This window comes from Suillus discolor (assembly GCF_016758755.1).
Source record: "Suillus discolor strain FC423 chromosome Unknown F5147scaffold_16, whole genome shotgun sequence".
Classification (NCBI taxonomy): domain Eukaryota; kingdom Fungi; phylum Basidiomycota; class Agaricomycetes; order Boletales; family Suillaceae; genus Suillus; species Suillus discolor.
Genome location: NW_024541263.1, coordinates 478,192 through 497,335, shown reverse-complemented (window position 1 = coordinate 497,335; position 19,144 = coordinate 478,192). Strand labels below are relative to the sequence as shown.

At 37.8% G+C, this 19,144-nt stretch overlaps 4 protein-coding genes across 4 annotated transcripts; 1 reads left to right on the top strand and 3 right to left on the bottom strand.

Annotated features, from left to right (window-relative positions):
• Positions 1 to 10,490: 10,490 nt before the first annotated feature.
• Positions 10,491 to 10,952, top strand: F5147DRAFT_771606 (uncharacterized protein; the record flags this gene model as incomplete). Its single annotated transcript, XM_041441262.1, has 1 exon — positions 10,491 to 10,952. The coding sequence occupies one exon, from the start codon at positions 10,491 to 10,493 to the stop codon at positions 10,950 to 10,952; it is 462 nt and encodes a 153-aa protein (XP_041295105.1).
• A 1,076-nt stretch (positions 10,953 to 12,028) lies between these two features.
• F5147DRAFT_651150 (uncharacterized protein) lies at positions 12,029 to 14,998 on the bottom strand (the record flags this gene model as incomplete). The annotated part of the gene is made up of 10 exons (XM_041433513.1): positions 12,029 to 12,221; positions 12,412 to 12,516; positions 12,563 to 12,654; positions 12,973 to 13,029; positions 13,209 to 13,301; positions 13,598 to 13,846; positions 13,936 to 14,058; positions 14,458 to 14,538; positions 14,657 to 14,825; positions 14,961 to 14,998. The coding sequence occupies 10 exons, from the start codon at positions 14,996 to 14,998 to the stop codon at positions 12,029 to 12,031; spliced, it is 1,200 nt and encodes a 399-aa protein (XP_041295104.1).
• Positions 14,999 to 16,012: 1,014 nt separating this feature from the next.
• Positions 16,013 to 16,716, bottom strand: F5147DRAFT_538197 (uncharacterized protein; the record flags this gene model as incomplete). The annotated part of the gene is made up of 3 exons (XM_041430195.1): positions 16,013 to 16,170; positions 16,237 to 16,308; positions 16,359 to 16,716. Coding segments are annotated over 3 exons (588 nt in total), but the record flags the coding sequence as incomplete, so codon positions are not given.
• A 117-nt stretch (positions 16,717 to 16,833) lies between these two features.
• On the bottom strand, positions 16,834 to 17,358 carry F5147DRAFT_572920 (uncharacterized protein; the record flags this gene model as incomplete). Its single annotated transcript, XM_041431122.1, has 1 exon — positions 16,834 to 17,358. The coding sequence occupies one exon, from the start codon at positions 17,356 to 17,358 to the stop codon at positions 16,834 to 16,836; it is 525 nt and encodes a 174-aa protein (XP_041295102.1).
• Positions 17,359 to 19,144: the final 1,786 nt, after the last annotated feature.

Sequence of the window (19,144 nt, the reverse complement as noted above, 5' to 3'; positions counted from 1 at the left end):
AGAAGAGCTAATGGTAAGTAGAATATGCATGGAATTACAATCACTAATGGTTTGCACTAAAAGTCCTACTCCGGAAGACTCTGACACTGGTGCAGGTTTCTGTTCCAAAAATACTCATTATCAGATTCTTCCTTCTTCCCTTTCTTCATCTGATATGCTTTGAATGTCTTCCACTCCAAGAATTCTTTATACTCAGTATCCTACTTGTTGGAGCTAGATCCAGAGTTAGTGAAAGTCTTCTTGACAGTGGTTACCATGGGATGATTGGGACAGTCCTTAGCAAGGCCCTTCTTTCACCTGTGGTCACGTTCTTAGAGGCTGAGATAGGCCTTCCTTGTACTTTTCTCACCATCATCATCTATTCCTACCTCCATCCTATCAATATCCATGGTGTAGGGATCTCTCACCTTTGTGTAGGTTGGTAGGGAAAGGAAGGTGAATCTCACTTTGACATCAAGAGCTTTATCAAGCTATTTGTTGATGGTAGCAGGGAGTTGGTCAAAAGCAAGAATAGTAGATATGATCTCTTATTTGAGACCATTTCTAAAGAAGAGGATTTTTGATCCTTCTTCTTTGATCTCCATATCAGCTAGAATAGTTCTGAATAGGGAAGTGTACACTGCCACACTGCCGGTTTGCTCAAGCATGGAGATTCTTCTCATGGCAGTTTCTTTGATGTTCTTAGAATAAAAGATGACTTTGAACTTCTTGATGAAGTCTTCATAAGTACCAAATCCTGCTGCTTTGTCAGCCATTGCTCTTTTTAATTCTCCTTCAGCCTATTTGGCCACTTCTCCCTTCATTATTCTGCTGAGTATGAGAATGATCTTCTTCTTATTTTCATTATAGATTTCTTTGTTTAGGGTAATGTATACCTCCATTTGAAGGGATCATCCAATAACCTTACTGGTATTACTATTGAATTGCTCAGGGATGGAGCCAATTTCTTTAGGCATGTCTTCATCATCTGAGTTGGTGGTGGTGGGATTAAAAATGGGGGAAATGTAATCCAGATTCAGTTCGTATGACTAGGTCCAAAAGTTTTAGTGTTCTCCAATGGATGCTAGTCCATCATAGTATTCTCTCCACTCAGCTAAAGTACAAGTATTATTGTCTTCTGTCTTAATAAAGGTTCGTTGTACTTCATCCCAGATAGAACCTGGCGGGCAGATAGCAGAGTTAGACATGGTGGTTCTCGGTTCGTGCACCAGTTAAAAGTAATGGTACATAAAGATGTTAACTTGATCTTTTGTTATGCTCAGCGTCACAAGACAGCTTAACATCCAAAAGTCAAAGTCAAAGTTTGAGTTCAAAGAGTAGATTGCAGGCCCTGGTCTGTGTAGGATTAAAGACACAAAGCGTAGAAAGTAAAGTATAAATAAGAATGTTAGAGTGGAGCTTGAATATAAATAGCGAATAGGAAAAAGAGAAGTAGAATCGTATGATAGAATGTAATAGAATACTATGGAATAATGAGTAAGTATGGAACATAATAGAATAAGGAGAAAGAATAAAAGTGTAATAGCAAGTGTCCAATATGTGCAGCTACTTAACCTTATTCTACCCTTTTAGAACCTGCATCCCTTTTAGAATCTCTGTCTCTCTTTATGTGTATGCTCTAATATCCATAAGTCTATTCAGAATTTCATAATATCAAAGTAGCTTACCTAGAAGTGTTAGTGCATACCTCAAAGTTCCAGGGGATACTCCAACTACTCCAACTCCTTCATCTCCATCTGATTGAATGTTTTTAGCTCAAGGCCATCCTAAGCAAGAGAACATACAAACATGATGATGCATGACAAATGCATAATTCTTGCTTTCAAGGTCTTATATTATACCCACCATCACAAATATTTCATTAGAGAATTCAAACATTGTTAGTCTACTTCTTGTTAATCAAAAACTTACTATTGCCAACAATATAACCAACCTTTTGAATTCTGGGCCTTCAGCTAGGGCTTCTGAGAAGAATACTCACACATTCATAATCAATCTCAATGGTCAGGGATTACCTACTAGTCTTATACCTTTTGGACTCTTTGGATCTTTCTAATCTATATGTATTTTCTTTCTATATTTCTTCACATGAGTAAGAGCTTGCTCAAGGTGGGTCAGTCTTTCTTTACTCAATTTTCTTTGCAGTTTCTGGAGATAGTATGAAGCTTCTGGTGACAGATTCAGACAAATATGTCGAAAACATCAGATCATGGTAACCTATTACCATTTTTGATCACTACTAGATGGGCTCAAGTAACCAACAGATACTCACTATTTGAAGTATATACTATGTTCAACTCCAAGGTCGAAATACCAGGCATCCATAACCTGATTTACATAAAGGGGTTTGACAAAGCATATCTTACCTACTTTATTGGATGCGCTCACCAGCTGATAGCCTCGATAGTAGGCTAGTCATACAGTATCTAGAATTACTAACAGGATATGAAGTTGCCTATTCCAAATATTACAGGAAAAAGATTCTATTGAAACTTATGAGCTCTATTGTGATTGACTGGTCATGATGATCTTATATACTTTGTCCTCTTAATCTATATCTATAGGAGAGATTGTGGATAGGTCTGATGTTACAGATGCTCATCCAATACATGAAGATGTTAAGACAGAGATAGATGATGATGACAAAGATGATAATGATGTCATGCATCTCCTCAGGATTGGGTAGATATAGACTTTGTTGATAAGGTAGATGAGGATATCTTATGGCTAAAAGGCAATGCATCTGTGAAAAAAAGACCTCTGAGGAGCTGGTAGACCTGGATTTATCGGACGATCAGGCTATCTATCCCATAGTATTAAACAGTGTCTAGATTCAGTATGCTAAGGTACTGAGGGAGCACTGTGCTGATCTGAGTTCATCAGTAGCTTGGCTTATGGATGCCTATTATTTTATTATTCTTTCTATCTTACAACCAATATCAACTATGACTTATATGGTTCTCTTCATTCTTTGATAGACTCCTTCATTATGTCTACCAGAATTGATATGCAAGAACATTTTGTTCTGTTGCATCTTATCTCTAGTCACCTGGAAAAGTTAATCTATGCTCTAGCTGCTATGTTTTCCATCCTGACTGAGGTCATAAAAACCTCTAACTCATACCAGTAAGATATATTTCCATCTTACACAACCACTTGCTGAATATTTCATACATGTAGAACATTCATGAGTTCCATAAAGCAGTGGATGGAGCCTGGCATGTAAACTCTATTTTGCTTCATTTGATGATATTCACACTGATGCTATTTTCTATATAGAGGTCATATTGCTCTCCTACAACTTCAGTTTACCACATTTGATGGCCCTAACTTTACATTTAATGGAAAACCCCTCTCTATCACCTTCATGACTAGTGTATTACAGTGTCTATAGAGATATGACTCGCATACTGGATCAGAACCTTCTATTTGGCACTAGTGATATTGTACTGCAGTATTTCAAGAATATAGAAGATGTCACAAATCAGCCTTATAAGCATATCATTGGCTGTGGGGTCCTGGTTTCAGAGATGCAGGCCATCTGGAATCTGATGTTTGTGATGGACAATGATAAGCTTTGCAAAAAGTACTTTAGTATTGATTCAAGTGGAAATCCTTTGCTGCATAAGGAGGCATGGGAGGAATACCTATGGTAGGTAGAAGAGTTTAAGAAGCACCTTTATTTTCTATTACATCAAATACCAGGAATGCCAAAGAAGAAATTTATACTAAGTTTGTTAATACTAGCTTTTGAAGATAAAACATCATGTATCTTTTTCATCACCTCGCATGCATTGAAGATTATAGCAAGTCTTCTCAGAACTCAGGTAATGACAAATTGACATTGCATTTTTTGCTCATCCTTTAGAAGCTGTCCTAAGGCATTTTCAAGCATCTGTTGCTAGCATTAGCACTTGGGCTATTGATTGAGTGCTTGCTCCTAAGGATGTCAACCCTCATCATCACTGCTACTATTATCTAGTATAGGCTAGCAATGAACATTGGAATGACTTTCGTGCATACTCCAGAAGTTGACTGCCAAACACCTTCCTAGAAAATCAGCCTTAATATGAGCTTGTTAGGACATATTCTGCCCAATATTGTAGAACATTATTGAATTTCTGATGTTCTGTTGCCCAGAACTGATGATGTCTTACATGCTCAGCTTGGTCACAGTCAAGGGACTAGTGATCGCATGTATGCTTGAGCACACCAAGGTCACCCTCAACTCACCAGCTCAATGACTCACCAAACTATGTTATTTTATGACCTTTGGCAGGAACTACTGGGCTTTGGAGGGGACATTTTTAATGAAAAAGATGCTCTTTCCCTTCAGACATCATACACTCAACAATGGTCTTCCTCTAGAAAGACACTGTCATTATTATGGGAGACCCCTCCTATAGTCACTATTTCTAATCTAGTATCTTTGGTCAGCTATTATAATCTTGAATATTGTCTTTATAACATGAAGCACTCCTTGGCCAAGCTGTACTATACCATATCATCAATAGCTGCTCCTCCAGAGGTCCTACCTTGACTGTGGCAACCTTTAAAAGAACAGGACTAGGTAGAAGAACACCATTTGAAAAGGACAAGAGTCATTGCCTCAGTAGGCAATCTGAATGACTTGGACAACCCAAAAAGATATTGCTGGTCTGATATTCCACCCAGATAAAGGACATTCTTCAGAACATCCTTTGAAAAGGATGAGAATCGTAGCCTTAACAGGCACTCTGGGTGGCTCTGATGACCAAGAAGATGTTGCTAGTTTGACTTTCTAAGACAATGGTAAGCCTGCCAATTTAAAGATATCCTACACTCTTCTTCATATATTATATGATTCTATTGACATCAATTTATGTATGTCTCTCTTTACCAGGTGTGCTAAGCCAACATTCATTGAGTACACTGCCCAAAGTGTGATGTTGACATTTTGAAATTAAATTCTGAGTGACGCACTTATTTCATGAATACAAAGTCATTGGAAAGCAGCTCTGGTAATAACCATTGGCACATCTTTAGCTTCACTACTACTGAAGCACCAGTCGGGCATGGAATTCAAATATGCCATAAACTGGACTTCAAATTTGCTTGCTCTTGTGGGAAATTTTTATATTATGATAGAGTGAATGTAGAGACTCACCTTACCTTATTTGATCTGTGTCTATATATTAAACTTGCACAAGACATGTGATACACTAAGGAATTTGGTGGTTAGGAATATGAGTTATGCTCATTTTGCAGAGTATCATCTCATGTTACTATATTATCATATTGAGATGTAACCTAATTGAAACATCTAGCATTCTGCACAAACAACTATATATGCCCTTTAGTATTATAAACACATGATTTCCAGCCAATATTACAAAATATTAATATAGTATGTACTAGAGAAGGAGGAGGAGATGGGCTACATTCTTATAAAAAATTGCTAGTACCTCAAATCTTAGTCCATTGAATTCTTTAGCCAGTATAATTAATATTAATTACATAGTCCAGTAACAACTTCTATATATTGGATCAGCAGCAGCAATCTAGGAGCCTCAAATATATATATCAAAATAAGACTTATACTCAAAAAACTAATTTAAAATTGATTAGTATTATAAGCAGTGTTGACTACCTATTAGATCTAATAGTAAGCATTAAAAACATTAACCTCTTAAGTGATAACAATAAAAGTAGTGTAGCCTCTTCATTACTTTAGTTCAAGAGATCAGACAAAAAATTCAAGAGCTAATCAAATACTATTCCTTTACTCTGAAATGAGCTGAGTACAGATAGATACTCTGATTACAGTCCTGATAGAATATTATGAACTTATAGTTATTATGAAGATAGGAGGAAGAAAGTATATTGTGGATGGTTCTCTTTATACCAAATGAAAATGTAATAATATCTCATTTTATTGTATTGCTTAAAAAGAGTAGTATATAAAAATTATTGCTGTTTGACTGTAATGCCATAATTACTCTTGCTCCAAAAACATATTATATAATGCTCAGATTTCTTTTATTCAGGCTGAATATTGTTTATTTAGGAGATTGACTCTATACAAATGCTGATATTGCCTTTTATAGCTACTTATTAATATTTGATAATTTCCTAGTATTCCTTCTTGGATAAAAGTTTAATGGAATGTAAATAAATCTTATGATATTATTGATTTTTATCACAATTATATTAGCAAGTGGAAAGTTCTGACAAAGCAATTTAGCAAGATAATTATATAAATTACTCTCTTATCTACCACCATATATTTGTAATATCAAAGCCTTTTATCAAGCCATTGAATATTAAGATCAAAATCTTACTAATATTAGATATCAACAAACTATCCAGAGATTGAAATCTATATTATCTCTATCTACTCTATTGCCACAAAGCAGTCTTTAAGTAGGCTGGTATGTACTTTGAAATAATATCTAGATACTAAAAAAAAACACATGCTTACAATATTAATCTATAAAGCAAAAAAAGATTAAAGATGATGTCATGTATCATAGCTTTTACCTAGGATATAGATAGATCTAACATTTGATCTATAGTAATATATGTTTAGGCAGGTATGTGGACTTATAGTCAATAACTAGATAACGGGGTATAGGGGTTAATATTAAAAAAATTCTTACAAACACTAATGATATAGTATCTTTCCAAGAAGTAAAGATAAAACAGAAGTATTATCTAAAAAAAACTATATGACATAATCCATAGTAAAAATATCTATAATATTCTACTATAATCTATATGAATGACATAGATTTCATGATCTATTACACTAAAAAGCCTTATAGTGTCCCTTGTGATATATGTTCTTGTGATAACCTAATGTAATAATTTACTACAGAGGCCATTTAGACTTATTTCAAATATATTTCTGTGTAGGATAGTATCTTCAATAACACTACTAATGTTTTGCAAATTATATCTCTTGTATTTATGTCATTAGATTATCAAAGACATCAGTATAAGTTTAACAGTCAGTATCTTATTGTCTTCCATTAAATTTATAATTCTATGTAGGTCCTATATCTGTATCTATCTACACCTACCTAAGCACTATTCTAAGGCAGTACTGAGATGTATGATGACTTCAGCTTATAGATAGCCTTATTTCAAGCTCTAGTTCTTGATAGATCAAAAAACAATAACTCCTTCATAGTATAACTTTATTCTGTCTGCTGTCTGACTCATCATGACTATGCTTCCTTTGGGGTGAAGCTACAATCTTTTGAAAAAAGGAATTCATATATCAATGATTTTCTGTGTATGGAACATGATGCAAAAATAAGTTATATTATGTCAAATGAAAATCAGCCAAGTTCAAAACATTTGGAATCAGATATACCTGTGGAACTGGAGCTTTTGCCTTACAAACTTGCATCAGATGCTTTGGAGCTTCTTCTTCAGACTTTTCGTGAGTTTGTGCAGCTACATCATAAACCTGTCATAATCACCACAGTCATGTTTATATTCCAATCTACACTTAGTAATATTTAAGTACTTCAAGGTTAATAACTTATAATTATAGTCTTAACTTTGTTATCCATAGTTATAGACCTAAGATGTAAGTATGCTATCTTACTCAACATTCTTTGTAGAGAATCCAAAGATATGGCCAAATCATACTTCATATGGATTTATAGCCTAAGATCTGATGAGTGTATTATATATAAGCTTAATTCTGTAATTGCTTGCTCATATCAATGACTATGGCAGTCACTATTACCAGCTTGAGGTCAACATTATAAAGCCAGTCTGATTTCATTAGTAGGATGGCTCTTATAAACATATTGTTTAGATAGATAATAACTCTTCACATTCATGTAAATTTTAATTTTAATATATGTTTAACATAAAACAGGTAAGTGTTAGCAAAAAATCAACTTACTATGCTAATTTCTGTATTATAGATTTTTACATCTTTTGATTTAGCTATTAAGAACACAGATTATTAGCAAACTACTATTTTACTACTACAGCTAACCCTTTTATAGCTTTGAATAAGCCACATAAAGAACAGTATCATATTTAGAAACATTATGCAGAACTATTTATTAGCAGATAAAACTCATATATCTAAGGTAGCTGTTAACTGTATATTCATAGTATGTATGATAAGGGAAGATATTGATAGTAGATCTGTGCTTCAATGACCCACATATCCTTCATAGTCTATGTCTACATGATTTCTGCTAATATCTTTATTGCTTTTGAAAAATATGACTGTAAATAGTTTTATTACCTATAATCATATTTTATGTTTTATGTGAATGATTCAGGCTTACATGCTCACTCCTTTCCAGTTTAGTGATACTCTATATGATGAGGATGCATTAAAACTTAGCTTTTATACTCAACACTATAGAGGATATCTATGAAACAATAACTATATCTCAAGTGTAATATTTTACAATAGCTAATTCTGAATATTACTTAGGGTACTTTTGGATCTTCAGACGAGCCATATATAATATGAATGTAATCTATTTCCATATAATTATACTAACTCAGTTTGATAGACAATATTGCAGCTATATAAAGTATTATATAGGTCAAACAACCATCAACCTTATTACTTTCTAGTAGGTCTTATACAACATCTCATTTTCCAATCGCCTTGCTACCACCATTATCTAGACAATTATGTGAAGATCTTAAAAGATAAATGCTCAACCTATTTTTGTAATGATGGTTATCTTGCCCAGTAGATGACCATAGATATTTCATAAAGTCAACCCTTCCAATGTATTTATAGAGAGTTTTTAAACTTAGTTTCTTATTCAAATACTATATATATTATTATAATGCAGCCTTCTCTAATCATAAAATAGAAATAGAAAAAATTAGCATGCTATGTGAGCTTTTTTTAACAGAAAGATACTATTTGCTGGCATTATGTTCAAGTCTATATTTTACATATAAAACAACCTAGGATTTTACAAGTTAATAATAAAAGAGAGTAACATAAGAGTATTACTAGCAACCTACAATGACTTCTTAGTATCAATAGTCTAATATTTCACTAACACTGGAAGATACAATAATCTGATAGATGTATTCATTTGGTTTTGTATTGGAGTTAAGAAAGTCAATTTTAAGTTTTTTAATTGATATAAAAGAATGAGAACAGAGCCAGACATGAGTCTGTCTTTTTTATCTTTGTATCTTTTTATCTGAGGTAGTTCTAGGCATTGATAGGATACTGTGCACATTTTGATAAACCTATTCATATTTTCAATATCCTATGTATTCTCTGACTAGCTATAGCATGAAAAGATGATGTATTCATAAATGTAACAGTAACAGAGGTTTTAAACTACATAGGAAATACTTTGTAAATGAGTAAGCTAATAATAGATAAGATAGCCCATGGATTGAAACATGTGAAACTATTTTATCTTCTTTGAATCCTTTTTGATAATAAGTGAGCTTGAACTTCTGTGACACTTTGTGATAAAGTTAATATCTCTACTTTTTCATATATCAGTAGCATTCAGACCATAATCATCAAGACTTCCCATAGAGAATGATATTAATACATCATCATCAGGTTCCTACTTAATAGTAATATGGCTGAAATGAGTGTCTTTAATTATGTTCATGTTTTCTATTTAAAAAAAGTTTGATACATTGGTGTTACTTGTACCAAAGTCCTAGCAGCTTACCATCACTTCACAAGCTTTATCCTCTGTTATTGTATTCAGAAATATTTTCACTATATGGATACTAACTAAGCTTTTCTCTAATTCCAAAGTATTGGAGAATAAGAATGCTTTGATGTTGTGCACTATTTCTGTCACTCATAAAAATTACAAAAGGACAGTCAATATGATTTCAAAGACTTTTTTATAAGATACCAATAAGATACCAATAAAGCTACAAAATAATATATAGGCAAAGAGGATAGACAGTGAGATGTTGTATCATATCCCGCATTCTAGACCTACATCTGACAATGTTCACATGCCTTATCTGGACCTCCAGACCCCCTGTATATATCTTCAGATCTTCAGACTTTTATCTGTCTAGATCTCTGTACACCTGGATCTCTGCACCTCCACACATCTATTCTCAGATTCCTGTATCTCTTTATGTCAGACCTCCATACCTCTGCATACTCTGTCCACTCTGGCTCCTGCCCTATGATTGTCTGGAGGTTGGAAACTATCTCAATATCATCATCTAACCCCTCTAGACTCCACTGACATAATTTACCCTTGCCCTTATCTAGTATTATGAATCCCATGAGAGGCTTAAATGTAATACATGTAGTTTGGCACTTCATTATAGAAAATGTCACATTTATATTTATAAGTCTTACTCGATTGCATTTGTGCACAGTGAGTTACGTTTCTTATATATGTATGTACAGACTTTGACTATTTCTTGCTAGATGTGCTGTATTGACTGCTTGGTACACTCAGAAGCAGTTGGACTGAGTTCTCTGAAGGTGATATTCTCAACTACTGTTGCACTGCATGTCCAGTCCTCATTTATCTCAACAGACCCTGCCCTCGTGGTCTGCTCATTCACATAGCGCTATCTTCAGCCATTACTTGGTGCCCTCCATTACATTGCATGCTAGCTGCAATTTTTGGTTCTCCGCAACCTTGAAGGATTCCTGCAATCACAGCCCTGTTCCCATATATCAATGTGCTTCATCGACTCTGAATATTGAGGTGAGTCCTCAAATTTGCCCTCCAGTCTCTGCACTCTCTCTGAATTCTAGTGATCGCACAGAGGGTGGTACCCAATTAGCACTCTGGGATGCACAACAGGCAACAAAGTGCATGCATCCACTTTCAGGACCTGCAATAGCTGTGACATCTGTTGGCCAAGATACACAAGTGGATCTCGATGCTGCTGATGGTTTCCAGGACACATATCTCAAACCCCTCAGGATATTTGATGCTGTCATTGGAGAGATTGTGAATGTATGAACCCTCCTCTGAATCAGAACTAAGGTAATCTAGTTTCACAGGTACGTCTGTGTACAAAGATGACACTGGGCACATTGTCATGCACAACCAAAGTATATCTTCTTTTTCTACCTTTCTATCTCCATTGATGTGTCCCATGTGAATATGCAATTTGGCAATATTAACTTCCTGTTGTCTTTAGGTCCACCAATGCCCCCACCGAAATAGAAGAAATTGAACCATTACAGTGTCCATTCATCTATATCAACCAATGTTTATATTCTTCATCTAATGTCATGTAATTTCATCATTATCTGCACCTTTAGCCGTCAGTCTCACATAAGATCATCATCCTGCTGTTATGATTATAACTGATCAAGATTTTCTCAGCCTCATTGAAGATATTGATGGTGTGTTTAACACGCTGAAAGAGCTATTCCAATACCAAAAGAGACTACGCCTCCAGCACTCAAAAATTCTGTTATTTGATCTCCCTCTAATCCACTGATCGCCCTCCAAGTCAGGTATGATCATATGTTCTGCTGTGATATATGTATTCATTTCAAAACATAGTATGTGTTTTGAGTAATTCGCTTGCATTGGTGTCCCAGATCTTTAGCCCATGTTCACCAGTGGCAATCATCTTGGTATCAGGTGAGTAGCAAATCACCAACATGCATGTCTTCTACTGCTTTAATTGGTCCAATTACAGTTTTTCCAATCTTGACATCCCACACTCGCAACATTCCATCCTGGCATCCATTCACCACTTGCCCTCCGTCTGAACTCCAGCTCACACAACGCACTCTTTTACTATGCCCCATCAGAGTCTGGTTAACCCTGCCCTTGCCAACCCTGGCAATGCATGGACAGGATAAGTTATAAGATATGTCCTCACACAGCCTCGCGTGCCTTGATATCCTGAGCTTAGCACTACAACTATGCTTCAACCTTCACAGCTATGAAGGAGAACATAGAACTCCTTGAGACTCATATGCATGGCTACATTTTCTCATTAAAACAGCTCAGAAACAGCTGAAGTGTGGGTGTTGCTAGGTGCTGCACTATCCCAGATGCTATTATTGCAGTAGATTTAGCTAGGGTAGGCCTTGTCTTTGGGAAATTGAAGTAGGTAAATGAAGGGCTGGAGAAGCGGAAATGGGCCCAGCAGAAAGCAGAATGATAGAGAGGCCCTCGGTTATGGATTTTGTAAACACTCGTCTGGCCTGTAGATTCTCTCTATGCTCCAAAGCCTCTTGCTTTTCTACCTTGGAGAAATAGAACTTGACACTGTACATAAATTGGAATAATAGCAGCCACTAGTCAGAGGTTACAAGTAAACTATGGTGATGGCACAGTACAGCATCAGTTTGCATCAAACTTTAAAGTGCCGCCTACTTGATAAAGGGCCCAACCAGAGGGTTTATATTTCAACACTTCATAAGATGAGTGGGGAAAAAACCAGACATTACTAACCCACCCTGGGGTGATTCCCTCTTCAGAAACTCCCTCCCCAGGGCTCCAATTTCCAATTGCATGATACAATGCGCCTGCTATGAGAATAATGACTTCTCCTGGCCGGTATCTTGATATAAATAAGCCTATGTTAAGACTCTAAGCTTATGACTCACATTAATTTAATCTTCAGGTCAGGAAGGTAGCATTCTCCCCCAGAAAAATACCCCACAGGGAATATGACTGCCAGCCCCTCATCCAATCTATCCTGGTGTAGGAGTGTTACAGTTGACTTTAACATCTGCATGAGTCCCCGCTCTGCTAGACTCACCGATGCAGCGACACACCACCAGAAACTAGAATGATAGCGGTCTGGACTCGCTACGACATCACCATGGCCTAGAAGGCCTGTTCCTGATCTTCAGAGGCTGTCTACCTCATGTACACCTAGACCAGAGTATGTTGCCTCATGCTACCTCATATATACCCAGAGCGCCTCAAGGCACCTCGTTCACTTATGACTCATGGAGGTTGCACGTCTCATGTACTCTTATCTCTGACTCAGATAGATTAGATGACTACTTACAGACAGACCACCATCCTGCCTACCACTTGTAGCCTTGGTCTGTACACCTTTAGATGACTATATAAGTAGACAGATCACTGTTGTATTTCTTCACTTTGATCTACTAGGTTTTCCCCAGAACTAGCTTGTCTAATCAACTTGCTTCTTTGAACCCTTGACTGCACTTCTAAGTCGCTCCCCGCGTCTTAGCCGTATTCTCGCTAGCCCTTCATCTCGACAAGGCCCTCAAACCTTACCGAGATAGATGGAGAGACCTGTTGACATTCATTGACTTGTAAGACACCCTCAGCACATGACAGCACATTCGTGCTCGTGTTGTTAGAACTATCCTAGTTGTAACAGGGAGTACATTAAGTTTCTACACAATAGCCCTGCCCAAGAAGGGTCCTAGGTCCACCATGATTCATTTACTAGCTTTGAAAGCCCTTTCATACTTCAAATAGAATTCAAGGAAGGCTGCATGAAACATAGCTGCCAAGCATAGCGCTAACTCTTCAGTATCCTTGAAGTAATGATAAACATACTGGGAGCCACAGCACCCATGTACCATGTCAGCAGAGGGGTGAATGCCATGCTGGGGCAACATTGGATGAGGTGAAGCATTCATAAGGGAGGGTTAATAAACCTTTGTAGCTGTATACCCCTGGTCAGGCCAGGCATGGACTAAATGCAAGACTCCGGTAGCCTTAGACGTGAACATGTCATCCTGGTATAGATACTCAACACCATTGAGCATAAAGGTCTTTTCACCTTCAGAGGCTGCAATCATGCCGCCAGAGTCCTCCCCATCCTTTTCATACCTCTTTAAAGTGTTGCCTTGGTCATGCCAACCATTGCGCCCAGATTCCTTGACTCCCACCTTACTGAGCAACAGCTAGGTGGCCACCATGGTTTTGGTCAGTCCGTCTGGCTATTCAAATGTTATAGTCAGTACTAATTCAACATAAGTGTGCACTCTCTTACCTTGATTCTGTCAAAATGAACCTTTTTACTGTCCTTTTCAGCCTGGTCTAGACAAGCTGGGGACCGTTCCATGCTAGATGACATTGTCAGTCCAGAAGTATAACATGTAGGCCCATCTGCACTCTGCAAGAGTCATGAGTCAACATATTTTCAAAGGGAATAATTGCTTACCCCAAGGTTGTCATGCAGTCGTCAGACAAAGTAGGCCACTAAGGTATTTCCATCTTCATCCTGGAAAATTCCCTGCAAAACCACTGAAACAGGTGTATCATGAATGCTTAAGGCAAGTTCTGGGAATCTGCTTATTTCCAGCTGGACTAGTACGTCAGATTCATATAAACTCCTCCAGTCGGTGTCGCAATACCTATCTCTCCTGCACCACCTATTGCAGCAATAGCAGAGCAGCGTGCATAGCCTTGAAATCATCATGCGGCAACATGAATTGCTTCAGCTTTTGAAATACCCCAATTTTCATACAACCTCTCACATGCCCAATGCTGATGCATAGCATTTGCAACCCACTCGTTTGCAGACCAACAATGGACGAACAAATGAAGAGTCATTTGCTTTAACTTTCTGGTGTTTCCTCAAGTTCCACGCCACCTAATGATAACACTTTGGAGTCAACACAGCAGCACATATTGCCAGTCAATGTCTAGCCCTGCTTTTCTCTGACAAAAGGATAAATCCAGGATAGTCGCAAAATAATGGATAAACTCACCATTGCCTGTGACCATTTGTTGGCAGACTCATTGCCCAAGACACAGCAGTCGCCCTCCATAAGACAGAAAGGATGATTTTTGGGGTGAGACATAAACCTCTGAGGGGTCAGGGATAGCAGAATTGAGTCTTGCTTCAATTTCATGCCCAGTTTTGGTATCTGGAAGATGCTGAAATAGAAATGTCAGTCAGTGTTATTCAAAAAACAATGAAAGAGGGAAGTCTCAATAGGAACAATTGTATTGTGTCACGTGTGCACCGTACTGAGTATGCAAGACAATGTTTCTTTACTTAAATGGGCTCACCCATGACAGTGTCGGTTCACCATACTGATGTTTCTCATGTTGTCATAGCAAATTGCCTGATCTTGCTTGCAAAGAGTTTGACAAGGGGTAGCCATATTATGTAAGCTTGAATTTAAAGATTTAGTATACCATTGTTTCATTTGTTGTTGTGTCAGGCATTTTGCATTTAATGTTTCTGAATATATAAGGTGATCTAGTGTTTGATCTCTAAATGATGTTCATGAGCGTGGGGCTGGTGAATATCAATATTGCTTACTTTGAATAACAGAATTGCTACCATTCTGGCTGCACGATCACACTCAAGACTGTCAGCGTAGTGAAGCCCTGTTACACTCAAACTACCTAAAACAAATAATGCATTGCAAGCTGGTCATGACAAGTTGGTATCCAAAAGGTACGTGTGTGCATAATCAGACCTAAGCGATGAAATACAAGTCACCAAGTGGAACATATAATCACCAGCTTCAGCTTCCATCATTCCAGTCCAAGTTTGACTTATGTCTCTTCACCAAAGTGACTAGTATCTTGGTGGGGTATGGTGACTTTGTGAAGAATTCCTGTTGCTTGCGTATCTCATCCAGCTCAGACATAGGTTGTGATTGGGGAACCTTGTAAGCAAGCCAACCATCCGCTGCGAGGTGTTCATCATAAATGGCTATGATCTTCAAATGTGACTTCCCATTTCCCATGGCTTTATGCCTTATGTAAGCAGGATTTGCACTTAAGCTCATGAGGTAGAGTTCATGATCAGGAGTGCTCTCTTTTGAGGCCTCCAGGAGCAGGAAAATTTGGTCAAATGCAGCCTGCTGCTCATCTTTGATCACAATGTATCAAAAAGAGAAGACTTTAACAAGTGCAAGGACAAGTTTGTTGAGTGCTGGATGCTCAACAAACAGAGGATCCACGAGTGGCCTTCTTGAGATGAGAAAATTTGATTTCGAGGTTGATCCAACCCTGTCTATGGATTCAGTCTCAAAGACCTGTTTCATGAGTAGCGACTGAGTGGTGACTGTCAAATGGCTCGCTGTATACATCAAGGCGACCGAAAACTGGATGTAAAAACTGGACTCAAGGTCATCCTCGATGGTATGTGCAGCATGTTTTTTTTTGACTAGGTTGGCAGACATGAATTGCCAGGTCCCCTTGGCAACGGAAAAATTTAGCACAAAATATGAATTTTGAGTATGGAATAAACCCACCATGTGTGTGACTTGTTGAGGACCCTGAATTTTGAGTAATTTTGTGAGATTCTAATTTATGAGGAGACCAATGATACCATATATAACAATATTTCCCAGACTGAGGTCTCGATGTAACACACCCGCTTTTGCACATGCATCCTCATGAGCTGTAGAGAAATATAAATATCAGATGTAAGGTAAGTTCCAAAACACATACCAATCAGTGCATCACGAACAGCTTTGACAACTTGACAAGAACTTGTAAAGCGTATCAATGGCTGGCCCACATGATTGAGAACCATACAATAATGAATATGTGGAGTGAGAACATCATAGGGTTGCACCCATGGAGCATTTGCAAACTTGGCAGTCTGTGTGCGTTGCTGAGGGAGAGATGGCACATCATGACAGGCAATGCATGTTGCAATATTGTGAATGTCAGTGTCCTTCAAGTGTTTGTAGATTTCACCCTCTGGTAAAATATCGGGTAACAATACCTGCCAAGAGTCCTTGAACATGACGATCTTGTTGTTGGCAGGGTTGAATGCAGGACATGTGCGTGTCCCATGGCCAACAGACGAAACACTGCAGGCAACAGGTGCGGGAATGATTAATGTGACTGAATCAACACCCCCGACAGCAGGGATGATAACCTTGAACATGGGCATACTAGCATGAAGGGTTAACTTGGATCATGCACGAGTAGCCTCCTTGGCGCTAGCAGGCATCACTGATGTATCAACACCATGCAATGCAGGTGATGCTTGTGAAAAGCAATGGAAAAAGTCAGCTAAGTGTGGACATTTGTTGTAATCAAAGGTGCAAGTAACAATGGCTCCTTCCCTGTCCCATCTGATGATGTGAGCGAAATTGCACACAATCAGGACAGAGAAAGCATGTGTATGGTATTGAGCGCCAAGCTGAGCTGCAGTGTAACTCGTGATTTGTCCTAATGTGTCCATACCCTTCATAGTCTGGTTGATGAAGGAAGATGTATTCTCCATCGAGTTTAAAGGAAGGTCATGAAAGGCATCGTGGATAGGAGCCCACTTTAATTTGACAAGAATTTCTGTGGTAGAAACATTGCAGCCATGTGAAGTTCTATTAGCATATACACTAATGTCCAGCTTGATAGCAAATGAGAATGACTGGGTAAGTTTTGTGTCTGGGTGGCTGGAACTGTTGACGAATGATAGAGCGGGGGCAAATGATTTCATGGAACCAATCTGCAATATTAAAGTATGACTGTCAGCAATCCCAATATGATGGGGATGATCACACTCACAAATGGTTCATAAGCCAGCAGCTCATTTTTAACACAAATTGTACTATTAAATGTGCCATCCTTGAAGGTTAAAGGGGTTCATCTCCTTGCCTATGGCATTGACTGTGAGATTGCAGCAATGTGCATTCATTGTCCAGGAGACCTTTGTTGAGCTACCCTGTTTGAAAGGAGTGTTAGAGATTGCAGGAACAAGCTGCGAGTTTTGTAAGTCTCTCACAGGAGACTGTGGAGATGTCCTTGGTTCTGCAGCATCAATATATGTATAGCAAAGGTTGACCGATAATCTTCCACTTTGCTCCTGCAAAATCTCCACACTGAGATGACGACAGAATGAGAAAGATAAACAAATGAGTGGTTGGAGGCATTAAGTAGTGAATGAAACTTATTTGGTTATTCCCAAATAATGTGGGAATTTGTGAAAATTTATTTGCAATGAGTGGCCAGTATAGGTCACATAATGTGAGCACAGACCTTGAATTAAGTTATCAAAATATGTTCTTGCATTACTGATGACAGCAATGTACTTTCAATATTATGAGACTAAGAAATTGTAGTAACTGTCGCCACACACACCTGATAATCTCAAGATCTTATACCTGAGTACAACATGCTGAATCAATTAAGATCATCTTGATCATAAGCTCCTATGTAGGACAAACTTTAAACAATGAACCATCATATACTTGAGCCATTGTACAACAATAATCACTGCATACTATGACTATCAGGGGTTTGCTGAGAGGGTGCCAGGTGGGGAAAGGAAAGAAAGGCATTTAAAATCATTTCGGGGGTTAAATGGTGAACCAGATATTCCCGGTCGATGGCCAGTCACAACTGTCAATTAGGTAAGCATTCAGATAGATTAGGAGCTGCAATCTCTCAAGATTCCCATATATCTGGATCTCTGCACCTCTGCACATCCACATCTGGACCCCTGTATCTCTGTACATTGAACCTCCATACCTCCACAGCTAGCCTACATCATTCATCCCTTGCTCCCATCTGCCCTGAGTATATTCTGTCTAATTCCCAAATCTGATATCCAGACACCTGATCTAATATCCAGTTCTCAGAATATCTGAATCTGACCTATGCTTCATATCCAAACTCAAACCTTAAATCAGTATCTATCTGCTTATGGTAATCCCCTGGCTCCAGTCTTTGGTTATCTCTGTTTCCATTATACTTATTGATTTTTATATTATGTTTATCTTCAAGTATCATTGATTATGTTTTATTCATACTTATGAATATGTTTCTACATACTTGTACATAGCCTTACCCCTTTTCTTACTTATCTGCTTAGACTTGTCTCCAGTATAGAAACTTCTGTAGAAACTCCTGTATTTCATCAGTCTGAATATCACATTAGTCCTCACACTAGATCTTACACTAAGTTCACATAACTAGTTTCTGTTCCTCCATCTTAGTAAATATCTACCTCAGGCCTAGGGAGGAATTCTCTAGGCCAGAGCTTTGCTCCTCCAATTCTGAACTCCTTCAAATTTCCAGAACTTTCTCACGCTTCTCTGGACCTATTCTGCTTTAGACTTTGTCTCTGTAGCTTTTCCTTTGTTTTCTTCTACTCAGGATATGTCCTGAGTAGCCTTTACACATATCTCTGTCAAGTGGATAAAACTCTATTGTAATTTCTAAAAGTAACTTTCTTGCACTCCTTTGGAAGTTTCTTGCACTTGGCCAAAACAATCCTCTAGAAC